General features: G+C 48.1%; 1 protein-coding gene across 16 annotated transcripts in view; it reads left to right on the top strand.

Moving 5' to 3' along the window:
* LOC119974776 (peripheral-type benzodiazepine receptor-associated protein 1-like) overlaps nucleotides 1–22,847 on the top strand; it is a 378,013-nt gene that overhangs the window by 300,448 nt on the left and 54,718 nt on the right. For 15 of the 16 annotated variants that reach the window (XM_038814002.1, XM_038814003.1, XM_038814006.1 and 12 more), the window contains 4 exons: nucleotides 9,272–9,423; nucleotides 11,022–11,504; nucleotides 12,310–12,735; nucleotides 19,300–19,473. In XM_038814002.1, the coding sequence (XP_038669930.1) occupies nucleotides 9,272–9,423; nucleotides 11,022–11,504; nucleotides 12,310–12,735; nucleotides 19,300–19,473 (1,235 nt within the window). The remainder of the gene's footprint in view (nucleotides 1–9,271; nucleotides 9,424–11,021; nucleotides 11,505–12,309; nucleotides 12,736–19,299; nucleotides 19,474–22,847) is intronic. The other variant, XM_038813999.1, reaches the window with a different exon arrangement.

The following is a 22,847-nucleotide window of genomic DNA, read 5'->3' as shown; positions in this document are numbered from 1 at the left end:
TCCTTTCAGGAATGAAATCTATCCTTACCTGGTCTGGCCTATATGTGACTCCAGCCCCAATGTGGTTGACTCTTACATTCCCCTAGGGATGGGCAGTATATGTTGACACAGCCAGCGATGCCCACATTCCATGAACGAGTAAAGAATTCAATGACTGTTTAATTGTTTATATACTGTGGTCATGAAAGACATGTTTAATCCGACATATTTTCTTAAGTTTTAATGAAGAAAAGAGGATAGCTTTTATTGTATATAACCTGGTCTAACTAAAATAATAAATACAGACTAAAATGTGTAGGTGTGCTCGTAAACCTGTAGTTTGCAGACGCACAAATTAATTAGGATGGAGAAGGATAGATTAAGTAAGTTGAGTACAGTGTCAATAATGGTGACAATGAAAAGAATGGATTGTCTTAAAACCTCAGCCGGTTCATTAATGTCCATTAGGAATAGGAATCTGTGGACTTCCGGTTGCGGTGATGCAGAGCTAAGCAGCACGTTCGGCAGCTCCCGCTATCAAAGGACGTTTGGGCCCGTTTTAGGGCCCCAAACGGCGCTGTTTCGACGATTCCCGGTGGGGGAAGGTGCTTGGAGGAACATTCCCCGGAATTTATGGTGCGCACCCGGAGTGGGGCAAAGAAAAAGGCGGCAGCAGCTCCCCAGAAAAAGCGGGGGAAGGAGGACAAAATGGCGGCCGGCGGAGCACCCGAGGATTGGAGGCAGTGGGCGCAGGAGCAGCAAGCTGATCTTCTGCGCTGTTTTGCGGAGCTGAAGGCTGAGTTGCTGGACTCCCTGCAGGCGACTACCAGCAAGCTGTTTGAGACCCAGACAGCCCAGGGGGCAGCCATTCAGGAGTTGCAGCAGCAGGCCGCTGATCGGGAGGAGGAGGCCGTGGTCCTCGTGGGGAAGGTGGAGATGCACGAGGCACTTCACAAAAAGTGGCAAGACGGCTTGGAGGACTTTCGCACGAGGCGGAAGAATTTGAGGATCCTGGGCCTTGCGGAGGGGCTGGAGGGGTCGGATCTACTGTCCTATGTCGCCACTATGCTGAATTCGTTGGTGGGGGCGGGGTCCTTCCATCTGCCCCTGGAGCTTGAGGGAGCCCACAGAGTGCTGGCCAGTAGGCCCAAGGCGAATGAACCCCCGCGGGCGGTGCTGGTGCGGTTCCATCGGTTCAGTGACCGACAGTGTGTGCTGCGCTGGGCCAAGAAGGAGAGGAGCAGCAAGTGGGAGAACTCGGTAGTGCGAATCTACCAGGACTGGAGTGCGGAGGTGGCTAAGCAGCAGGCCGGGTTTAACCAGACAAAGGCGGTGCTGCATAACAAGCAGGTTAAATTTGGAATGCTGCAGCCTGCGTGTCTGTGGGTAACATATAAGGACCGGCATTACTACTTCGAGTCCCTGGAGGAGGCGTGGGCCTTTGTGCAGGCGAGAAGCTGGACTCGAACTAGGGTTTGGGGGCTGCGGGGTCTTGTGTACTATGGTTGTTGCTGTTTTTGCTGTTGCTGTTTTTGTAATTTTGATACGTTTTTTCCATGCTGGTTCTTGCTCTGTTTCCGGGTGGTTCTGCTGGGTATGGTTTTGTGTTATGTGGGGGATGTTGGGGGTTTGTTTTTTTTCTGTACGGGGCTGGGGGATGGGGTGGAGCTGGAATTTGAGATCTGCGTCAGAAGGGTGGGGTGGGGCAGTGTGAAAGCGCGAGCTTTCCTCTGGTTTCCCGTGCTGTGGGGCAGAAGGGGTGGAGCTGGCGGAGGGGGTGTGGCCTCTACTGTTTTTTTTCCCCACGCTGGAGCGGTGCCAAGGAGGAGTGGCAGGAGGGGGGATGACCCCATGTCGGGAGGGGTCGGGTTTTGGCGAGAGATGCTGGGGTCAGCAGAAGTCAGCTGGCTCACAGAAGTACCATGGAGGGTGCGTCGCGGCTAGGATGGGTCCTAGCCGGGGGGGGGGGGAATACCGGGTTGCTGCTGGAATGGCCAGGAAGGAGCTGGTGTGGGCCGGGGGGGGTAGAGGAGAGGCGCTATCGTCATGGGGAACGGGTCGGGCGGGGTGTGCTGGCCTGGGGCGAGCAGTCGATGAGCTAGTCGGCGGGGCGGGGTGCCCTCTGATCCGGCTGATCACCTGGAACGTGAGGGGGCTGAATGGGCCGGTTAAGCGGGCTAGGGTATTTTCTCATTTGAAGGGGCTGAAAGTGGACGTGGCTATGCTGCAGGAGACCCACCTGAAGGTGGCGGACCAGGTTCATCTGAGGAAGGGGTGGGTGGGGCAGGTTTTCCATTCAGGATTAGATGCGAAGAACCGGGGGGTGGCGATTCTGGTGGGGAAGAGGGTGGCGTTCGAGGCGTCTGAGGTGGTAGCGGACAAGGAGGGCAGGTTTGTTATGGTGAAGGGTAGGCTGCAGGGAGAGAAGGTGGTGCTGGTAAATGTGTATGCCCCGAATTGGGATGACGCTGGCTTTATGAGGCGTATGTTGGGCCGCATTCCGGACCTGGAGGCAGGGGACCTGATCATGGGGGCAGACTTTAACACGGTGCTGGATCCCCCACTAGACCGGTCCAGTTCAAGGACGGGTAGGAGGCCGGCGGCGGCCAAGGTGCTGAGGGGGTTTATGGACCAGATGGGAGGGGTGGATCCCTGGAGGTTTGGGAGGCCGAGGGCGCGGGAGTATTCCTTTTTCTCCCTTGTGCATAGGGTTTACTCCCGAATAGATTTTTTCGTTCTGAGCAGGGGATTGATCCCGAAGGTGCAGGATGCCGAGTATTCGGCCATAGCAATTTCAGACCATGCTCCTCACTGGGTCGATCTGGAGATGGGGGAGGTGCGGGACCAGCGTCCACTGTGGCGTCTGGACGTGGGGTTGCTGGCTGATGAGGAGGTGTGTAGGAGGGTCCGTGGAAGTATTGAGGGGTACTTTGAGACCAACGAAACGGGGGAGGTCCGGGTGGGGATGGTGTGGGAGGCTCTGAAGGCAGTGATCCGGGGGGAGCTGATTTCCATCCGGGCCCATAGGGAAAGGAGGGAGAGGAGGGAGAGGGAGAGACTGGTGGGGGAGCTCCTAGATGTGGATAGGAGGTACGCGGAGGCCCCGGAGGAGGGATTGTTGGGGGAACGGCGTAGCTTGCAGGCCGCGTTCGACTTGCTGACCACCAGAAAGGCGGAGACACAGTGAAGGAAGGCGCAAGGCGCAGTTTATGAGTATGGGGAGAAGGCGAGCAAGGTGTTGGCGCATCAGCTCCGCAGGCGGGATGCGGCTAGGGAAATTGGTGGAGTGATGGATAAGGGTGGGAATGTGGTGCGGAAGGGGGCAGAGGTGAACGGGGTCTTTAGGGACTTTTACGAGGAACTGTACCGGTCGGAACCACCGGTGGGGGGGGGGGGGGGGGGGGGGGTGATGGAGAGCTTTCTGAACAGGCTACGTTTCCCAAAGGTGCAGGAGGAGGGGGTGGGGGTGCCGATTGAGTTAGAGGAGCTAGTCAGGGGGATTGGTCAAATGCAGTCAGGGAAGGCGCCGGGGCCGGACGGGTTCCCGGTGGAATTTTATAAAAAGTATGCGGACCTGGTGGGCCCCCTGTTAGTGCGGGCCTTCAATGAGGCATGGGAGGGGGGGGCCTTGCCCCCGACAATGTCACGGGCGCTGATTTCTTTGATCCTGAAGCGGGATAATGACCCCTTGCAGTGTGGATCATACAGGCCTATCTCGCTCCTCAATGTTGATGCCAAGTTGCTGGCCAAGATCCTGGTCACCAGGATAGAGGACTGTGTGCCAGGGGTGATACATGAGGATCAGACAGGATTTGTCAAGGGAAGACAGCTTAACACGAATGTGCGGAGGTTGTTAAATGTTATTATGATGCCGGCGGTTGAAGGGGAGGCGGAGATAGTGGTGGCGCTAGATGCAGAGAAGGCCTTTGATAGAGTTGAGTGGGGGTACCTGTGGGAGGTGTTGGAGAGGTTTGGATTTGGGGAGGGGTTCATCAAATGGGTGAGGTTGCTTTATGAGGCCCCGATGGCGAGTGTAGCTACTAATGGAAGGAGGTCAGAGTACTTCCGGCTCTACCGTGGGACGAGGCAGGGGTGCCCTCTGTCCCCCTTGCTTTTTGCACTGGCAATTGAACCTCTGGCTATGGCGTTGAGGGAGTCGGGGAGGTGGAGGGGTTTGGTGCGGGGTGGGGAGGAACATCGGGTATCGCTGTATGCGGACGATCTGCTGCTGTATGTGGCGGACCCAGTGGAGGGTATGCCGGGGGTGATGGAGCTGTTGGCTGAGTTTCGGGGCTTCTCGGGCTATAAGCTGAATCTGGGTAAGAGCGAGGTGTTTGTAGTGCACCCGGGTGATCAGGAGGAGGGAATTGGTAGGCTCCCGTTTAAGAGGGCAGTGAAGAGTTTTAGGTACCTGGGGGTGCAGGTGGCCAGGAGTTGGGGGACTCTCCACAAGCTTAATTTTACCAGGCTTGTGGAGCAGATAGAGGAGGAATTTAAAAGGTGGGACATGGTGCCGCTATCGCTGGCGGGTAGAGTGCAGTCCGTCAAAATGACGGTGCTCCCGAGGTTCTTGTTCCTTTTTCAGTGCCTGCCCATCCTTATCCCTAGGGCCTTTTTTAGAAGGGTGACTAGCAGCATCATGAGCTTTGTTTGGGCGCATGGGACCCCGAGGGTGAATAGGGTCTTCTTGGAGCGGGGCAGAGATGGTGGGGGGGCTGGCGTTACCCAACCTCTCAGTGTATTATTGGGCGGCCAATGTGTCGATGGTGCGCAAGTGGGTGATGGAGGGGGAGGGGCTGCATGGAAAAGGTTGGAGATGGCGTCCTGTGGAGGCACAAGCCTGGGGGCCCTGGTAACGGCGCCATTGTCGCTCCCTCCTACGTGGTATACCACGAGTCCGGTGGTGGCGGCTACCCTCAAGATTTGGGGGCAGTGGAGGCGCCATAGGGGGAAGTGGGGGGCTTGATGGAGGCTCCGCTAAGGGGGAACCATTGGTTCGTCCCGGGAAACATTAATGGGGGGTTCCTGGGGTGGTACAGAGCGGGCATCAGTAAGCTAAGGGACCTGTTCGTTGACGGGAGGTTTGCGAGCCTGGGAGAGTTGGAGGAGAAATTTGAGCTCCCCTCGGGGAACATGTTCAGGTACCTGCAGGTAAAGGCGTTTGCTAGGCGGCAGGTGGAGGGATTCCCTTTGCTGCCCGCGAGGGGGGTGAGGGACAGGGTGCTTTCGGGGGTCGGGGATGGGAAGGTATCTGATATCTACAAGGTAATGCAGGAGGTGGAGGAGGCATCAGTAGAGGCGCTAAAGGCTAAGTGGGAGGGGGAGCAGATCGAGGATGGGACATGGGCGGATGCCCTGGAGAGGGTTAACTCTTCCTCCTCATGTGCGCGGCTTAGCCTCATCCAATTCAAGGTGCTGCACCGGGCCCATATGTCCGGGACTAGGATGAGTAGGTTCTTTGGGGGTGAAGACAGGTGTGTCAGGTGTTCGGGGAGTCCAGCGAACCATGCCCATATGTTCTGGGCATGCCCGGCACTGGAGGAGTTCTGGAAGGGGGTGGCGAGGACGGTGTCGAGGGTGGTAGGATCCAGGGTCAAGCCAGGCTGGGGACTCGCGATTTTTGGGGTTGCGGTGAAGCCGGGAGTGCAGGAGTTGAGAGAGGCCGGTGTTTTGGCCTTTGCATCCCTAGTAGCCCGGCAGAGGATCTTGCTACAGTGGAAGGATGCGAGACCCCCAAGCGTGGAGACCTGGATCAATAACATGGCGGGTTTTATTAAGCTGGAGAACGTCAAATTCGCCCTGAGAGTATCGGTACAAGGGTTCTTTAGGCGGTGGCAGCCTTTCCTCGATTTTCTGGCTCAACAATAGGGAGCTAGGTCAACAGCAGCAGCAACCGGGGTGGGGGGGGGGGGGGGGGTTGACTATGTTTATTTAATTTAATTTATTTTCAAGTTCTTTTGTTGTTTACCTGGTTTGGAGGGGTGGGGGGGCTCGATATATGCGTTGTTACGGTCTTGGGGGGTGTTATGCTTATTATGTTGTTTTATTGTTTGTTACTGTTTGTTATATATTTTGTAAAAAAAATTTCAATAAAAATTATTTTTAAAAAAAGGAATAGGAATCTGTCATCCTTGTCCAGAGCAATTCCAGATTCATAGCATCTAAAATGGCCGAGCAACCAGTCAATTGGATCAAAACAGCGATGAAAAAGTTGAATAAGAATCAAACAAGAAGGAAAACTCAGCATCGACCTAGATAGCAGGCATAACAAGCCTGCAAGTAGAAAAGACAAGACCGAAGCCTTTGCAACCATCTTCTGCCTTGACTTTTGTACTGACATGCTGGACTCCCCAATGATTGCGGATGGGATGTTTGTGGAGCTTCCTCTGCTGGTTAGCTATTTAATTGTTCATCACCATTCACACCTGAATGTGGTAGGACTACAGAGTTTAGATACGTAGTATCATGGTTATGGGCTCATTTTGCTCAGTGTGCATGTAGTTTCACAAGGCTAGCACCTCGGGCGCCTAAATAGCGATCGGCGCGGAGGCAGAGAATGGGCGTCAACCCCGTAATCTGGCGTGACGGCGCTCCCGCGATTCTCCAGGCCCCAGACAATCTCGCACACGCGGGGTAAACGCGGCGTGGGTAGGAGGCCATTGACGGAGGCCCCCACGGCGATTCTCCAAGTGTAACTGGCCAGGTTCCCGATGGCTTGGGTCTCTCATGGTCCCACCTGTCGGGAAGTTGGTGTGGCGGCAGCGGACTCAGTCCGCGGCCGCTCTGTTGGGGTCGGGGAAATTCTTCACCGGGGGGGGGGTCACAGACGGCCAGGCTATCGATCGGGGGCCACCGATCTGCGGGTGCGTGCGATCTCGAGGGGGGGGGGGGTGGCCTATCTTTTTGGTGCCGGTCCGCTGAGTGGGGTCCACCATATGACGTGGGATGGCTGACGCAGGCCGTCGCCGTGCACATGCGCGGACCCCCGAGCGAAGGTGCAGGGCCCCGTATCGGCAGCCGGAGCTGCAAGGGCTACTTCAGGCCCTGCTAGCCCCCTTCAGGTAGGAGAATCACTCTGGACTTCCTTCAGGAAAGTCCAGAGTGAGTCACCCGTGTTTTGACGCTGGAGTGGGGATATAGCGCCATTATTGGAGAATCCCACCCCCCCATTTTTAGATATATTACTGCCATGCTCTTTCCATTTTTCATTGAACCAGGGTTCATCCATTGACTTGTTGGTAATATGCCAGGCCTTGTGATTACAAACAGATTGTGGTTGAATGCCAGCCTGCTGCTGCTGCTCTATCCTACTGCACCTCGTGTTCTGAGCTGCTGGAATTGTTCTCAATCTAACCCATTTATCGGGTGCTCATGCTGTGCAGCATAATGGAAGTTGTCCTCAGTGTGACAACAGGATTTTGTCTCCACAAAAACCTTTTGGGGGGTACATTCCTACCTCGTCATGTACAGATGCTCTGTGAGGTAGATTAGTGAGGACGAAGCCAAATAGTTTTTTTCCCTATTGTTCTTTTGCTCACCACCTGAGTCTGGGCCATTCTAGAAGATTTGTCCTTTAGGTCTTAGCCAGCTGTATCAGTAGTGGTGCTACTGAGTCACCCTTGGTGTTGGGCATTGATGACCCCACCCAGAGTACATTCTGTGCCTTTGCTAACCACTGGTTCTTCCATTCAGCATGGAGGAGTACTGATTCCATCAGCTGAGGGAGAGTTGCAAATGGTAAATCAGCAGGACCTTTCCATGCCCGTGTTATACCTGATGCTATGAGACTTCATGGGGTCTGAAATCAATGTTGAAGAATTCCAATGCCCTTCACATTTGGTGAGTCTATCCTGCCAGTGTGATAGGACATATCTAGGGACGGTGATGGGGCAGTCTGAAGCTTTGTCTGAAAGGTGTTATTTTGTAAGTACAACTGAACAAATCTGTTGCTTGATTAGACTGTGGGTGTGCTCTCCCAATTTTCGTACATGTCCCCACATGTTACAGAGCAAAAGGGCTTCTCAGGGTTAACTGTAGTGGGTGGGCCTTCATCATGTCTGGTGTCTAGCTCAATGCTGGGGCCTCCATCTGGTTTCATTCTTATTCGACTTTGTCATAACGATTTGTATATAATTGACTGGCTTGCTCGGCCATTTCAAATAACAGTTAAGAGTTAACCATATTGCTGTGGCTCTGGGATCACACTGGGTAAGGGCGACAGATTCTGATAGGACTTTACTGTAATTTCTGGGTTTTTAAGACAATATATTAATTTCATTGTCACCTATACTGACACTGTGCTCGATTTCTATTCCAATTTTTATTTAATTAACAACATAAATTCACCAGCTACCCTGGTACAATTTGAACTCATGTCTCTGGAGCATTAATTGAGGTCTCTGGATTACTTGTACTGTAACATAACCACTATGCGCTGTTCCCAGGTGTTATCTAGCCAAAGCCCTGTATAATTGCATTGACACTTCCTTACTCTTGTACTCCAACCTCGTTGCAATAAAGGCCACTATAGCGGTCAGGGAGGAGTCCGGAAATGAGAGTCAAAAGTGGTTTATTTTCAGCCCTTGGTTTGGGAAAAGTATAATATACAACAACTGTCCAAGTCCCAGCTGGGACTGTTCTGGAACCCTGGCTCCGACCTGGGCCAGATTTAATCCTGTGGAATTAATGAACCTGCTGATGGGCCTCTGCCCCTCAGTGGGGGAGCTCATACTCAGGAGGCTCACGGGGGCATTAATTGGGTCATCCCTATGGGTCTTGGTTGGGGGGGGGGGGGGGGGGGCTGGTTATAACAGCCACAATCCTTTTGCCTTTTTGATTGCTAGCTGTATCTATGCTAATCTTCTATGATTTGTGTATGAGGACATCTAAGTCTCTCTGTACATGAACATTTAATTGGTTCCTACCATTTCAAAAAATTATATTTTCCTTTTCTCTCTGTCAAAGTGACTAATCTCATATTTTCTCACATTATCTGCTACCTTCTTACTCTGTCTCTATCCCTCCTCACAGCTTAGTTCTCAAGCTGGCTTCGTATCATCAGCAAAGTTGTGTACATTACACTTTGTCCCTTCATCATGTTCCTTAATATAGATGTTAAATAGTTCAGCCTCCAGCACCTGACTAGTAACTAGTCCCAATATGACAGTGTGAATAATGCAGGTCTGTTTGTGTAAATTGATGGCGATTGCAGTATGTCTGTACCAACTGGTGTAGATCTAGTTGTGAATGTGCTGACTGGCCCCTGTCTGAGTGACAGTGTTTATTGATACAGGTCCTCCAGACGCCCCATTGGATGTCCAGATAGAAGCAAGCCCTACCGCTGGGATTGTGTTGGTCAGTTGGCTACCAGTGACTATAGATGCTGCAGGGACCTCAAATGGCGTAAGAGTCACTGGATATGCTGTCTATGTTGATGGGCAGAAGGTAAAACTATATTTGCATTACATGTGAGTGATTCCTACTTTGTCTCTGGGCATATCGTTTAACTCACTTACATACTATCCTATTGCTGCCGGATATGCTCTGTGCTTCACAGTTCTCAATGCGACTACCTATTGCCCAGACAAGTACGCGGTCAATTCCAACCCCACGTGTCCCGGAGTCACAACACAAGTGAATTAATCAATAATTCTTATTAAAAATTCCTAAGTCTTTGGCCCTTGGCTGTCCAATAATTACAGTCACCAGGTTTATAAGTGTAAACACAATTACTGTTTATTTATAACAAGAACAAGCATGAAATATGCAGTAAATACACCTGGTTAACGACAAGCTAATACTTAAAACCCACTTTAACTTGCTCCTCCCACCCTCTCCTCTATCTATATACTAACACACGAGCAGACAACACAGGATGGAAAGGCGTTAAAATCATAAATGGAAGGAAAAAGAGTCTTTGTTTCAGGTTATGCTTTCTTCACAGCTAGCTTGCAGATAAAGTCTTTGGTTTGCAAACTGTAATGGACTCCTTTGTAGATTCATTCATTCAGATACTCTGGAGTTTAAAAATGCATTACTGATAGTTTTTTTTGGAGAGACACCTTATTCCTGTTCAAACTTTGCTTTCAGTTCAGGATTTGTCTCCAGGCCTCTGTGTTCCAGGAAAACAGTACCCAGAGGCTTTCTGGAGAGAGAGTCAGCCCTCACTGTGGTCTTCTGGATTCTTCCGGCTTGAATTAAAAATACAAGCTTCTTGCCTTAAAAAGACAGGTCCAATAATCATCCATGGATCAAAAATGTAACTGCAAAAATAAATGAAAGGGGAAATAAGGGAATAAACAGGGAGTAAATAGAAAGGACCATTACACTATCATACAATGGTAGTTACCATTTGTGAGCAGAAGGGACAGTGATCCTACACTGAGGATACAGCACCTCTTGTGCATTGTTTAACATGCTACCCAGTGACTGCGAACCAGCAAAATCAATACTCGGGTGATGCAGTTTCAGTATATGAGTTTGGTTCAGATTAGCATGTTAGATTGTGGAGTGGTTGAATGACGGAGGACAAGGGATATAACGGAAAAGTTGTGCAGCTAATCTGTGACCCATTGCAGTTTCCCCCATAGCTGCAAATCACTTTGGGAAATAAAAGTGATGCGCACCCATTCACAAATATTTTTGGCATTGATCATGCTTTATTTGGCCTCGCCTCCAAACTTCATGTTTTCTCCTTTGCCCCTCACCACTGGTTGTGTCTATGGATGGGCCCCAATTATATCACCAGTTTGAAACAGTCCTCATTCCTGAACAATAGTCCTCAGATCTGCTTGTAGGTTACACCAATTCCATTTCAAGGCAGTTAATTGAATGCTGCGTTGATAAACAGAAAATGAATGTTGTGTGGAAGAAAATGGGCATAAATCCTGCAAACTGTGGTTGCCTGCTTCACCCTGAATGATGGCTCATTGAAAACATGGTGCATATGTCAGTGGCGCTAATTAAATGAACAACAGGTTTTATTTGCTGTAACTTAACCTGTGTTTCTCAGGGCAATTCAATCATTTCTGATTTCTTCCCAGATTATTGAAGTGGCATCTCCCACAGCTGGCAGTGTGCTGATAAGACCCTGCCAGATTCAGCTTCTCCAGATTTCTAGGGAACTTACTGTTCGCACCATGTCTCCTTACGGTGAATCAACAGACTCTAACCCCATCAAAATTCCTCGAGCACTGTTTACGTTGCCTCTGCACTTTGTGCCATTACAGACTGCCCCTGAAGCATGTGCCCATCCGGACAATAGTCATACCCTCTGTAAAGAATTACCCATTACGGATTTTAAGGATGAATCTGATGATCTGCCTGGCAGAGCAGAGGTGGCCTCCAACGAGGTTCTCAACCATGAGAGTGCCACCAGTTACAATGGGAATGATCAGGGAAGCTTTCCATCAACTTTTAACACTACGAGTCAGGTGGTCGATGCAATGCCAAATTCAAAAAGTGTCACTTTTGAAGAACCAGCATCTGTTCAAAGAGAAGATACCAAAATAGAAGAGCATTTAAAGGTAGGTGGAGCTTGAGTTCAGCTGTTTGCAGTGCACCTTGCTGCAAAACAGCTCTAGTGATAAAGTTCTCTGTAACAGCCTTTGCATTAAGTGAAGCTTTATAGCACGATGCCAAAGCACTGTGCCATGTTCAAAGATATTACCAAATGTTCCATTCTGGGGATAAAAGTATTAACAGAGAAGTTATCTCTTTGGGCATTGGTTTCAGTTGCCTAATTTGGGGCCGAGACTGGTTTGAACTGACTGATCTTATTCTGGCGTAGCTGGTTTGCAGGAGATGCTGATTTACCATGTCTGGTTTGGGGAGGGGTTCTCTGATTTAGCTGGGAAGGTGACTTTCCAGGCATAGTTTTCAGGAGCATGGTGGCTTGCCTGATTGGCTGGTTTCGGTACTAATTTTAAGAGACATGTTGGTTTTGACAACTGGCTTGGGAAAAACCTGGCATCAGTGCGTAGTTTAGTGGGGACACCTGATTTCCTACATTACAATAGTGACAACATTCCCAAATCACTTCATTCGCCATAAAGAACTTTCCGACATCCTGAGGTGGTGAAAAGGAAATATAAGATGCAAATCGTTTTTCAGTGACTGGGTTAATGGGATATATTTTCATTGATTAATATTCAAGCTCCTTTGGTTTCCATTACGTCTTTGTATAGTCTCCATGGGTAATCTCAAAGACACTGAGGTCAAAATGCTTACCTCTACCTGCAAAATTCTGGAATTTCATGTGACTATTTGGAATGCCTAATAAGCCCCAAAGGTTGGCGTCAGCAAAATTTAACATAACTGATCTGTTTGCAGGATGATGCTGCAGATTTGCTCAATTGTTGTGGGGAGGACAAAGTTGAGGAACCAGCAAAAGAAAATGCACAAGGTTTGAAAACTACCCCAATGAAGAGACCAGTTGGCTCACTTGAGGATTTTCTTGTGGACTCTGAGCAGTTGGATGATTCCGATGTTAGTAATACATACACTAAAGAAGATTCTGATGAGAAAATTCTGGAAAGTGATTCAAATGACCAGAAGATAGAGACCACAGGAACAATAGAAGCAGCAGCCAGAACCTTTCCACAAGAGTCAGAGGACAATGTTTCCCAAAGTAATATCAGGGTGCCATCTATTGAGGAGTTTCTGACTAATTCAGAAGTAAAGCAAGAAAAAGAGCACGTTCCAGGGGAGGAGCAAGTGACTGATGAGAGCCAGCTCAGATCTGAAGACATTAATCAGGTTCGTGAAGCATAAAATCATTGATCCTCTGATGTTTTCTTGAAATGTAGCATTAATAAGATCTGAGTCCCTGTTGGATAAATTAAACATTTACTACATATGGGTAAAGATGAAATCCAGATGAGACATTAATTATGTGCAATTCCTTTCATCCATGGGACCTGTTTCAAATCCAGGCTTGAAGGATGGGATAGAAGCTTCAATATGGTAGTAAAGCTCCTAGTTGAGGAGGCGTCCAAAAGTACAGCAGGTATGAATGTAAAATTGTTGGAAGACAGGTGAAATTGGGCCCTGCCTTTTCACCCGATGGCTCATGTTAAAATACAGACCAGATTTTGAGTAATCCAAGAATTTATTAATGCCTTTCACACCTCCAACATTGGGGGTTTGAACTTTAGTCCACTTCAAGAAAAAACCCACAGATGCACTTGCTCACAGAGACCATCTTTATTTACCAACTAATGTATGGATTAAATTAGAAACACAACAAGACCTATTTGCTGAGCATATCACTCTGTTCTGCTGATCCCACAGCAACCCAAGATTTGTCCTTGTTGCCAGCTGTCTTTGATTGTGAGATAATATATGGTAACGTTCTCATTTTGCATCTTGCAGTTTATTGTGGTTTAGCTCTTAATAAAGGTCTTCTAATACAATTTATTAATTCAGATTACCAACATTCACAAAATTCTGTTTTGTATTAAAGTTCTTCTTGTTGGGGATTGTGAAAATGGATTTTCCCATCAGGGAGTAAAACGAAAATTAGTTTGGGCACTCTTGATCCATTTCACATCAGCACAAATTGACAGTGCAGATTACTTCAATAGACATTAATAATGTTTGAATGGCTGCAAAGATGGTGACAAACTGGATGGAGGAATGGATGAAATGATTGGTTCCTAAAGACATGGCACAATCAACTGCAACAAAGGGTGGCATGGTGGATGTCATTCCAGAGATGTTGAGCTACAAATCTGAGCCCTGTTAAATATCTAGGAGCAAAGGTTAGCCTGAAAGTTAAAATACGTCAGAGGGCATGTGAATGCAGAGGCGAGAGTTAGCAGAAGGAGAGATTTATCTGTCCAGTATTGTGGCCTTGGAATAAGAACCCGATGAGATGATGAAAATTATTTCTGAAATTGAAGTAATCAGTGTCTCTAGTCTGGAGTTTGCACTAACAATAGAATTTCTTTTGTATGAAGAGAAAGTTTCCTCGGCAAGGATTATCAGGGGGGATACATTGGGGGGAATTTAACTGAACTGCCGGGAAGGTAATTTGTAGCGGGTTTTCCAGCGAGATCCCCACCGCTATCAAACTTAAGTCACTTTTTTGGGCCCTGAGGAGTTTATCACTGGTTTAGCCCACACTTGGATTTTTTTTCAGCACTGGAGAACTGAACTCAGATATCTGGTAGCCATTTTGAAAGGAGGTCCCGATCTCTAAGTAAGCTTGTGGGTGGGTTCCCCCATACCCCCATCCATGGGCGATGTCACCTCCACACACATGGTCATTACCCCATACAGCCCCCCCCCTTCCAGGACGCCCACCCATTACTTTTCCCAACCTCCTAGAAGCACCTTCTTACCTGCCCTGTATTCCCCTCCCCTCACCCGTAAAACCCTCCCTCCACCCTCCTTTCATGGATATGGGCCCTCAGCCTTGGCACTTCCAGCTTGGCAGTGCCATCTTGGCAATGCCAGGGTGGTAGTGCCAAGATGCCAGCTGGGCAGTGCCAGGGTGATGGTAGCACAGTGGCTAGCGCTGTTGCTTTACAGCTCCAGGGTCCCAGGTTCGAATCCTGGCTTGGGTCACTGTCTGTGCGGAGTCTGCACATTCTCACTGTGTCTGCGTGGGTTTCCTCCGGGTGCTCTGGTTTCCTCCCACAGTCCAAAGATGTGCAGGTTAGGTAGATTGGCCATGCTAAATGTCCAGAAAGGTTGGGTTGGGTTGCCGGGTTGCTGGAATGGGGTGGAGATGTGGGGTGCTCTTTCCTGGGGCCGGTGCAGACTCGATGGGCTGGGTGGCCTCCTTCTGCACTGTGGATTCTATGATTGCAGGGGAAGGGCCAGGGAACCAACGTGCACTATCCCTGGCCACCCAAGGGCCCCCGATTGGCTGGCAGACCCCCAGATACTGTTCCGCCTGGTCCAAGATTGTGTGGACCAGTACTGAACAGCGCCCGGCTGCAGCCTCGCTGGGGAGGCTGGTAGACCCTGGGAGGTCAGTAAATCCTGGGTAATCTCGCTAAAGTAGGTTCAAATGTAGATCTGTTTCAGTCTTTGTTCTTAAACGCACTAAAAAAATCCCACTGAAGTTACTATTGTGGAGAAATGCACAGTGAGAAGCATTTATTAGTCGTTTGCCAAATTGTCATAGAACATAGAACTGTACAGCACAGTACAGGTCCTTCTGCACACGATGTTGTGCCGAACTAATCTGAAACTAAAACCAAATGAACCTACTCCCAATCATTCTAGTGCACTCCATATGCCTATCCAATAACCGCTTAAAAGTTCCTAAAGTGTCTGACTCCACTACCATAGCTGGGAGTGCGTTCCACGCCCCAACCACTCTCTGAGTAAAGAACTCTGACATTCCTCCTATATCTTCCACCACCTATATCTTCCACCATGAACCTTATAGTTATGCCCCCTTGTAACAGCTACATCCACCCGAGGAAAAAGTAGCTGAACGTCCACTCTATCCCTCTCATCATCTTATACACCTTAATCAAGTCACCTCTCATCCTCCTTCGCTCCAATGAGAAAAGTCCTAACCCCCTCAACCTTTCCTCATAAGACCTACCCACCAATCCAGGCAGCATCTTGGTAAATCTCCTTTGCACCCTTTCCAATGCTTCCACCTCCTTCCTATAATGAGGTGACCAGAACTGCACACAATACTCCAAACGTAGTCTAACCAAGGTCTTGTACAGTTGCAGCATAACCTCACGGCTCTTAAACTCAATCCCCCTGTTGATAAATGCTAACACACTATAGGCTTTCTTCACGGCTCTATCCACTTGGGTGGCAACTTTCAGAGATCTATGAACATGAACTCCGAGATATCTCTGCTCCTCCACATTCTTCAGAACCCTGCCGTTAACCCTGTAATCCGCATTCAAATTTGTCCTACCAAAATGAATCACCTCACACTTATCAGGGTTAAACTCCATCTGCCACTTTTCAGCCCACCTCTGCATCCCATCAATGTCTCTTTGCAGCCTACAACAGCTCTCCACATTATCCACTACTCCACCAATCTTGGTGTCATTAGCAAATTTACTAACGCAATCTTGAACTCCATCATCCAAGTCATTGATAAAAATCACAAATAGCAGAGGACCCAGCACTGATCCTTGTGGTACACCGCTGGTGACTGGGCTCCAGGATGAAAATTTACCTCTACCACCACCCTCTGTCTTCTATGTGATAGCCAGTTCCTGATCTAATCGACCAAATTTCCCTCTATGCCATGCCTCCTTACTTTCTGTATGAGCCGACCACCATGGGGCACCTTATCAAATGCCTTACTAAAATCCATGTATACGACATCAACTGCTCTACCTTCATCTATGTACTTAGTTAGCTCCTCAAAGAATACAATCAAACTTGTGAGGCAAGACTTACCCCTCAGAAATCCGTGCTGACTTTCCTGGATTAGCTGTATCTTTCCAAATAATCATAAATCCTACCCTCGGGACCCTTTCCAGTAATTTACCTATGACCGAAGTGAGGCTAACCTGCCTATAATTCCCAAGGTTATACCTAGTCTCTTTCTTGAACAAGGGGACAACATTCACCTCTCTCCGGTCTTCTGGCACTATTACTGTAGACAGTGAGGACATAAAAGATCAAAGCCAAAGGCTCTGCAATCTCATCCTCGCCTCCCAAAGAATCCTAGGATATATCCCATCAGGCACAGGGGACTTATCTATCTTCATGCTTCTCAAAATTTCTAACAAATCTTCCTTCCGAATATCTACCTTCTCCAGCCTACCAGCCTGTATCGCACTGTCCTCAACAACATGGCCCCTCCTTTGTGAACACTGAAGAAAAGTATTCATTTAGGGCCTCTCCTATATCTTCAGACTCCATGCACACGTTCCCACTACTGTCCTTGACCAGCCCTAACTTCACCTTGGTCATTTTTTATTCCTCACATAAGTGTAAAAAGCCTTGGGGTTTTCCTTGATCCTACCCGCCAAGGATTTCTCATGCCCCCTCTTAGCTCTCTTGAGCCATTTCTTCAGCTCCTTCCCAGCTGTCTTGTATCCCTCAAGTGCCCTAACTAAACCTTGTTTTCTCATCCTTACATGAGCCCCCTTCTTCCTCTTGACAAGACATTCAACCTCTTTTGTAAACCATGGTTCCCTCACTCGACCATTTCCTCCCTGCCTGACACGGACATACATATCAAGGACACGCAGTATTTACTCCTTGAACAAGCTCCACATCTCAATTGTGCCTATCCCTGACAGTTCCTGTTTCCATCTTATGCTCCCCAATTCTTGCCGAATCGCATCGTAATTATCCTTTCCCAGTTATAAACCTTGCCCTGCCGCATGTTCCTATCCCTCTCCATTGCTATAGTGAAAATCACCGAATTGTGGTCACTATCTCCAAAGTGCTCTCCCACAACCAAATCTAACACTTGGCCCGGTTCATTACCCAGTACCAAATCCAATGTGCCCCGCCTCTTGTCGGTCTATCCACATATTGTGTGAGGAAACCCTCCTGCACACACTGGATAAAAACAGCCCCATCCAAACGATTCGAATTATAGTGGTTCCAATCAATATTTGGAAAGTTAAAGTCACCCATGACAACTACCCTATGTCTATCGCACCAATCCAAAATCTGCATTGCAATCTTTTCCTCCACATCTCTTGCTGTTTGGGGGCCTATAGAAAACTCTTAACGAAGTGACCGCTCCTTTCCTATTTCTAACTTCAGCCCACACTACCTCAGTATACAGATCCTCCTCAAACTGCCTTTCTGCAACCATTATACTATCCTTGATTAACAATGCTACTCCTCCACCTCTTTTACCACCTTCCCTAATCTTACTGAAACATCTGAACCCTGGAACCTCCAACAACCATTCGTGCCCCTTTTCTGTCCACATCTCCGTAATGGCCACAACATCGGTACCAATCCATGCTTCAAGCTCACCAACCTTATTCCTGATGCTCCTTGCATTGAAGTGGACACACGTCAAACCACCTTCATGCCTGCAGGTCCACTCTTGTGACCTTGGTACCTTCCTCAGTACTGCACTACCCTCAAATTCCTGGACTACAAATCAGTTTCCCATTCCCCTGCCAAATTAGTTTAAACCTCCCCCCCCCCCCCCCCCAGAAGAGCTGTAGCAAATTTCCCTCCCAGGATATTGGTGCTTCTATGGTTCAGCTGTTACCCATCCTGTTTGTACAGGTCCTACCTTCCCCAGAATGTGCTCCAATTATCCAAGTAACTGAAACCCTCCCTCCTACACCATACACGGCGGCAGCTTCGCCATGCAACATGGGGCCGGCTGCGCGTGGACCTGGCATGCCACATGCTGTACCCCAGTAAACCCCCTCACCAACCCCTAGCCCCCGCAAAGCCCCCCTCCCCTGCCCGCGGAACGGCGCACCCCCGACTGTGGCGCCGCTGGACTCAGTCCGCAGCCACCGCGCTGGGTTCATGAAAAAATAGGATAAATGTTCCACGCCGTAGGGAACTTGGCCTATTGGGGGCGGAGCATGGGGAGGGCCTCAGGTGACGTCCTGAGCCTGTCCCGACGGCGAGTACGGTGTTTCCGAGGGGGCGGGGCATCGCAAAAACAGCACTGACCCTAATTCCGGCGCAAACGGGGGCTCGCCAGCCGTTCACTGAACGCGATGTCAGCGACCGGAGAATCCTGCCCAATGTCAGACAAAGAGGTGAATGAAACAGTACGTGTGATAGAGGCTGTCTATTGGCATCAGATCTTTGGTTTATCGTGCCCATCCACATTTTACATTGTTTGGTAATTCTTAGTATGGTGGAGCCTGCACTAAATATCTCTGTCACCTCCGCATAGACCGATGGAACCTCCCATAAGGTTATCCCAACAATCTCTCCTCTTAATGCCCCCATAGGCATTAATGTAAATCTCAGGACCCGTGCAGCTGCTAGCAACCCCGAGGCTCTGTTCCTCCTGCCATGCTGCTGAGAAATGAAGTTGCCTTTGAAATGACCGCAGTGTTACCCCAATGACTAATGTCTTTCTGGCCTCCAAACGTGCCCTGCAGGACTAAAAAGGCTCTGGGAGAAAATTAAAGCACCATTTCTTATCCGGGAAATCTAGGTCTAGATTCTGAAATTGTGCACAGACGCTTTCTTTTTCTGTCTCTGATGTTCTGTTGAAGGGGGAACTAAATGGAGAATTAAGTTGTGGGCTCCTGGAACTGCGCACCACACTACTTCTTACTGAATTTCCTGTAAGTTCATTGAATACATAGCACACTCACTATAAACCAAATGCTACTTGCCACACTGTGTGCTGGCTTATTCTTTCTTATTTCTTTTAACCTCCAGCAGATAGATAAAGCCGAGAATCATGAAAATGAAGATTACCCTCTAGGGAGCAGTCGAGGCTCAGACCTCTCTGATATAATGGAGGAGGATGAAGAAGAGCTGGGATCAGACACACAGACAAATGAAGAAGTGCAACAACAATATTGCAGTTTGACCAGGGAGAGCTTGCTAAAGGTAATCATCTCAAGCATTTATCTGGATATATCCATTCTGAATTTACTGCTACTAGCTGAAGAACTCAGACTGAGGCTTGGAAATTATTTGCTTTTGATTAACTGATGTTCCTCTTTCTTCCCCTTCCTGACTCCTCTCCTAAGGCCAGAGGTGGGTAAGTCACAATTCACCCAAGAATCAGTCATTCCTCAGTTGGTAGGACTTCAGCCAAAATAAATGGAATTAGTTTTACAGTCCTCATTTTTTTTGTAAGACACTGCATTAACAGGATCGACTCATTCTCGCCTAATCTGAGTAACAGGCGATGGTAACCCTCACTTCCATTGGATTGGATTGGATTTGTTTATTGTCATGTGTACCGAGGTACAGTGAAAAGTATTTTTCTGCGAGCAGCTCAACAGATCATTAAGTACATGGGAAGAAAAGGGAATAAAAGAAAATACATAATAGGGCAACGCAAGATATACAATGTAACTACATAAGCATTGGATGAAGCATAAAAGGTGTAGTTTAATGAGGTCAGTCTATAAGAGGGTCATTTAGGAGTCTGGTGACAGTGGGGAAGAAGCTGTTTTTGAGTCTGTTCGTGCGTGTTCTCAGACTTCTGTATCTCCTGCCTGATGGAGGAAGTTGGAAGAGTGAGTAAACCGGGTGGGAGGGATCTTTGATTATGTTGCCCGCTTTCCCCAGGCAGCGGGAGGTGTAGATGGAGTCAATGGATGGGAGGCAGGTTCCTGTGATGGACTGGGCGGTGTTTCTTGCGGTCCTGGGCCGAGCAGTTGCCATACCAGGCTGTGATGCAGCCCGATAGGATGCTTTCTATGGCGCATCTGTAAAAGTTGGTAAGGGTTAACGTGGACATGCCGAATTTTCTTAGTTTCCTAAGGAAATATAGGCGCTGTTGTGCTTTCTTGGTGGTAGCGTCGACGTGGGTGGACCAGGACCCCTAGGAATTTGAAACTGCTGACCATCTCCACCTCGGCCCCATTGATGCTGACAGGGGTGTGTACAGTACTTTGCTTCCTGAAGTCAATAACCAGCTCTTTAGTTTTGCTGGCATTGAGTGAGAGACTGTTGTCGCTACACCACTCCACTAGGTTCTCTATCTCCCTCCTGTATTCTGACTCGTCGTCACTCGAGGTTCGGCCCACTATGGTTGTATCATGAGCAACTTGTAGATGGAGTTGGAACCAAATTTTGCCACACAGTCATGTGTGTACAGGGAGTAGAGTAGGGGGCTAAGTACGCAGTCTTGCGGGGCCCCGGTATTGAGGACTATTGTGGAGGAGGTGTTGTTCATTCTTACTGATTGTGGGCCGTTGGTCAGAAAATCGAGGATCCAGTTGCAGAGTGGGGAGCCAAGCCCTAGGTTTTGGAGCTTTGATATGCGCGTGGCTGGGATTCTGGTGTTGAAGACGGAGCTGTAGTCAATAAATAGGAGTCTGATGGAGGAGTCCTTGTTTTCAAGATGCTCTAGGGATCAGTGTAGGGCCAGGGAAATGGCGTCTGATGAGGAACGGTTGCAACGGTATGCGAATTGCAGTGGATCAAGGCGTTCTGGGAGTATGGAGGTAAAGCGCTTCATGATCAATCTCTCGAAGCACTTCATTACGACTGAAGTCAGGGCCACAGGACGGTAGTCATTGAGGCCATTCTGCAAACTATCAAGTCAGAGGACACGTTTTAGATATTAGAGGATTTTCAAAATTGCCGCAGCACTTGTTATACTGCATAATGATTCTTGCCATGCAGAGACCCTACCGCATGAAAATTATCGTACTTCCCAGAACAGAGAGGTTTCTGCCCTGTCACTGGTGGATTGAGATCTTGGAAGTACAGCCTGTTCAAGGTTTGTAGCTTGAGGGGCATTGGCATTTGCTGACCCCACAGACTGAACCTGTAGAAACTGTGATATTTGTTGATGCTGTTTGTGAATTGCAGGGGGAGAGTCTGGAGTGTTCAGTTTCTGATGGCAACTCATCAAACACAACCTCAATAATGTTACCTGGTTTTCAAAGCACACAGACCAAACTCTGAAAATAGATCAGCTGCCTCCTTAGGACAAATGTTTGGATCCATATTTTTTGCTGTTCATGCTAAGTATAGATATTGTGCACTTTGTAGCTGGGGTGGAGAGAATGATGACGGGTGTGGTGATTCAGGGGGTGGCAGTAAACCATATTCTGTGTACTGGAGGGAAGAGTGGCATACCCCATCCTCTGTAGAATGTGAATTCAAACAGTGGAAGGATAAGAGTGGGAAAATTGAGTGAGAATTAATAGATAATGTTCATTCAAGAGGAGAAAGACGGAAAAAATATTAACAACACAAATAAAGTAAAGGAGACTAGAAATGTACCAGGTATTGAGCATGTTTGCCAGTAAACTGAGAAGGTGCTGCTATCTCCAAATAATAGGCAGTTGCTTTCACATATGGATTCCAAGAACTTCCATGTTGTTAATAAAATCAAAAGTGTTACATGTTTAAAACTGCTAGTCTGACCCAGGTCCCTGTTTGAGGACATGTAAACCGATATGACAGATTGTCCAAAAAATGCAGAATACTTTAACGCTCTGTTTCAATGGCTAAATGCACCACATAGTGTGAAACCGGGTGTACCAATGTACCACCTCAACAGGGTGTACTAATATACCACCTCAACAGAATATACCAATGTACCTCAACAGGGTGTACTAATATATCATTCAACAGAGCAAACTAAAATACCACCTCAACAGGGTAGCAATATTATACCAGGGATGGGTGTGGTGTGTGGGCATTGCTTGTGCAATTGGGGAGGGTTTGCACTAGCTTGACAGAGAATGGAACCCTGACTTCAGAAGGGAGAGAAGCAACGTTGGAAAGAGAAGGCAAAAGAAAAGGCTGGAAAATAAACAACAAAAGGAATTGTTCAATGATTATTGGTATATACTTCAGTGCAAGTACTCTCAGTATAATTAAGGCAGATGAGTTTAGACAGTTGGATTCTTGAAGTATGACATAATTTATTACTGAAATTTGGCTTGAAGAAATGCAGATCAATGTTCCTAGTTACAGAGTTGTCAGACAATAGCAAAGGGGATGGATAGAGGAGAACCAGTGGATGTAATAAACTTGGATTTCCAAAAAGCGTTCGATAAAGTACTGCACAAAAAGCTACTTAATAAAATAAGAGCCCATGTTGTTGGGGGTAGTATATTAGCATGGATAGAAGATTGGCTAATTGATAGAAGACAGAGAGTTAGGATAAGAGGAGCATTTTCAGGATAGCATCTTGTAACTAATAGAGTGTCACAGGGATCAGTACGAGGGCCACAATTATTTACAAAATATATTACTGACTTGGACAAAGGAAGTGAATTTACTATTGCCAA

Source organism: Scyliorhinus canicula, chromosome 12 (assembly GCF_902713615.1).
Source record: "Scyliorhinus canicula chromosome 12, sScyCan1.1, whole genome shotgun sequence".
NCBI lineage: Eukaryota > Metazoa > Chordata > Chondrichthyes > Carcharhiniformes > Scyliorhinidae > Scyliorhinus > Scyliorhinus canicula.
Note: the sequence above shows the minus strand (reverse complement) of the source record. Positions and strands in the feature narration are given on the sequence as shown.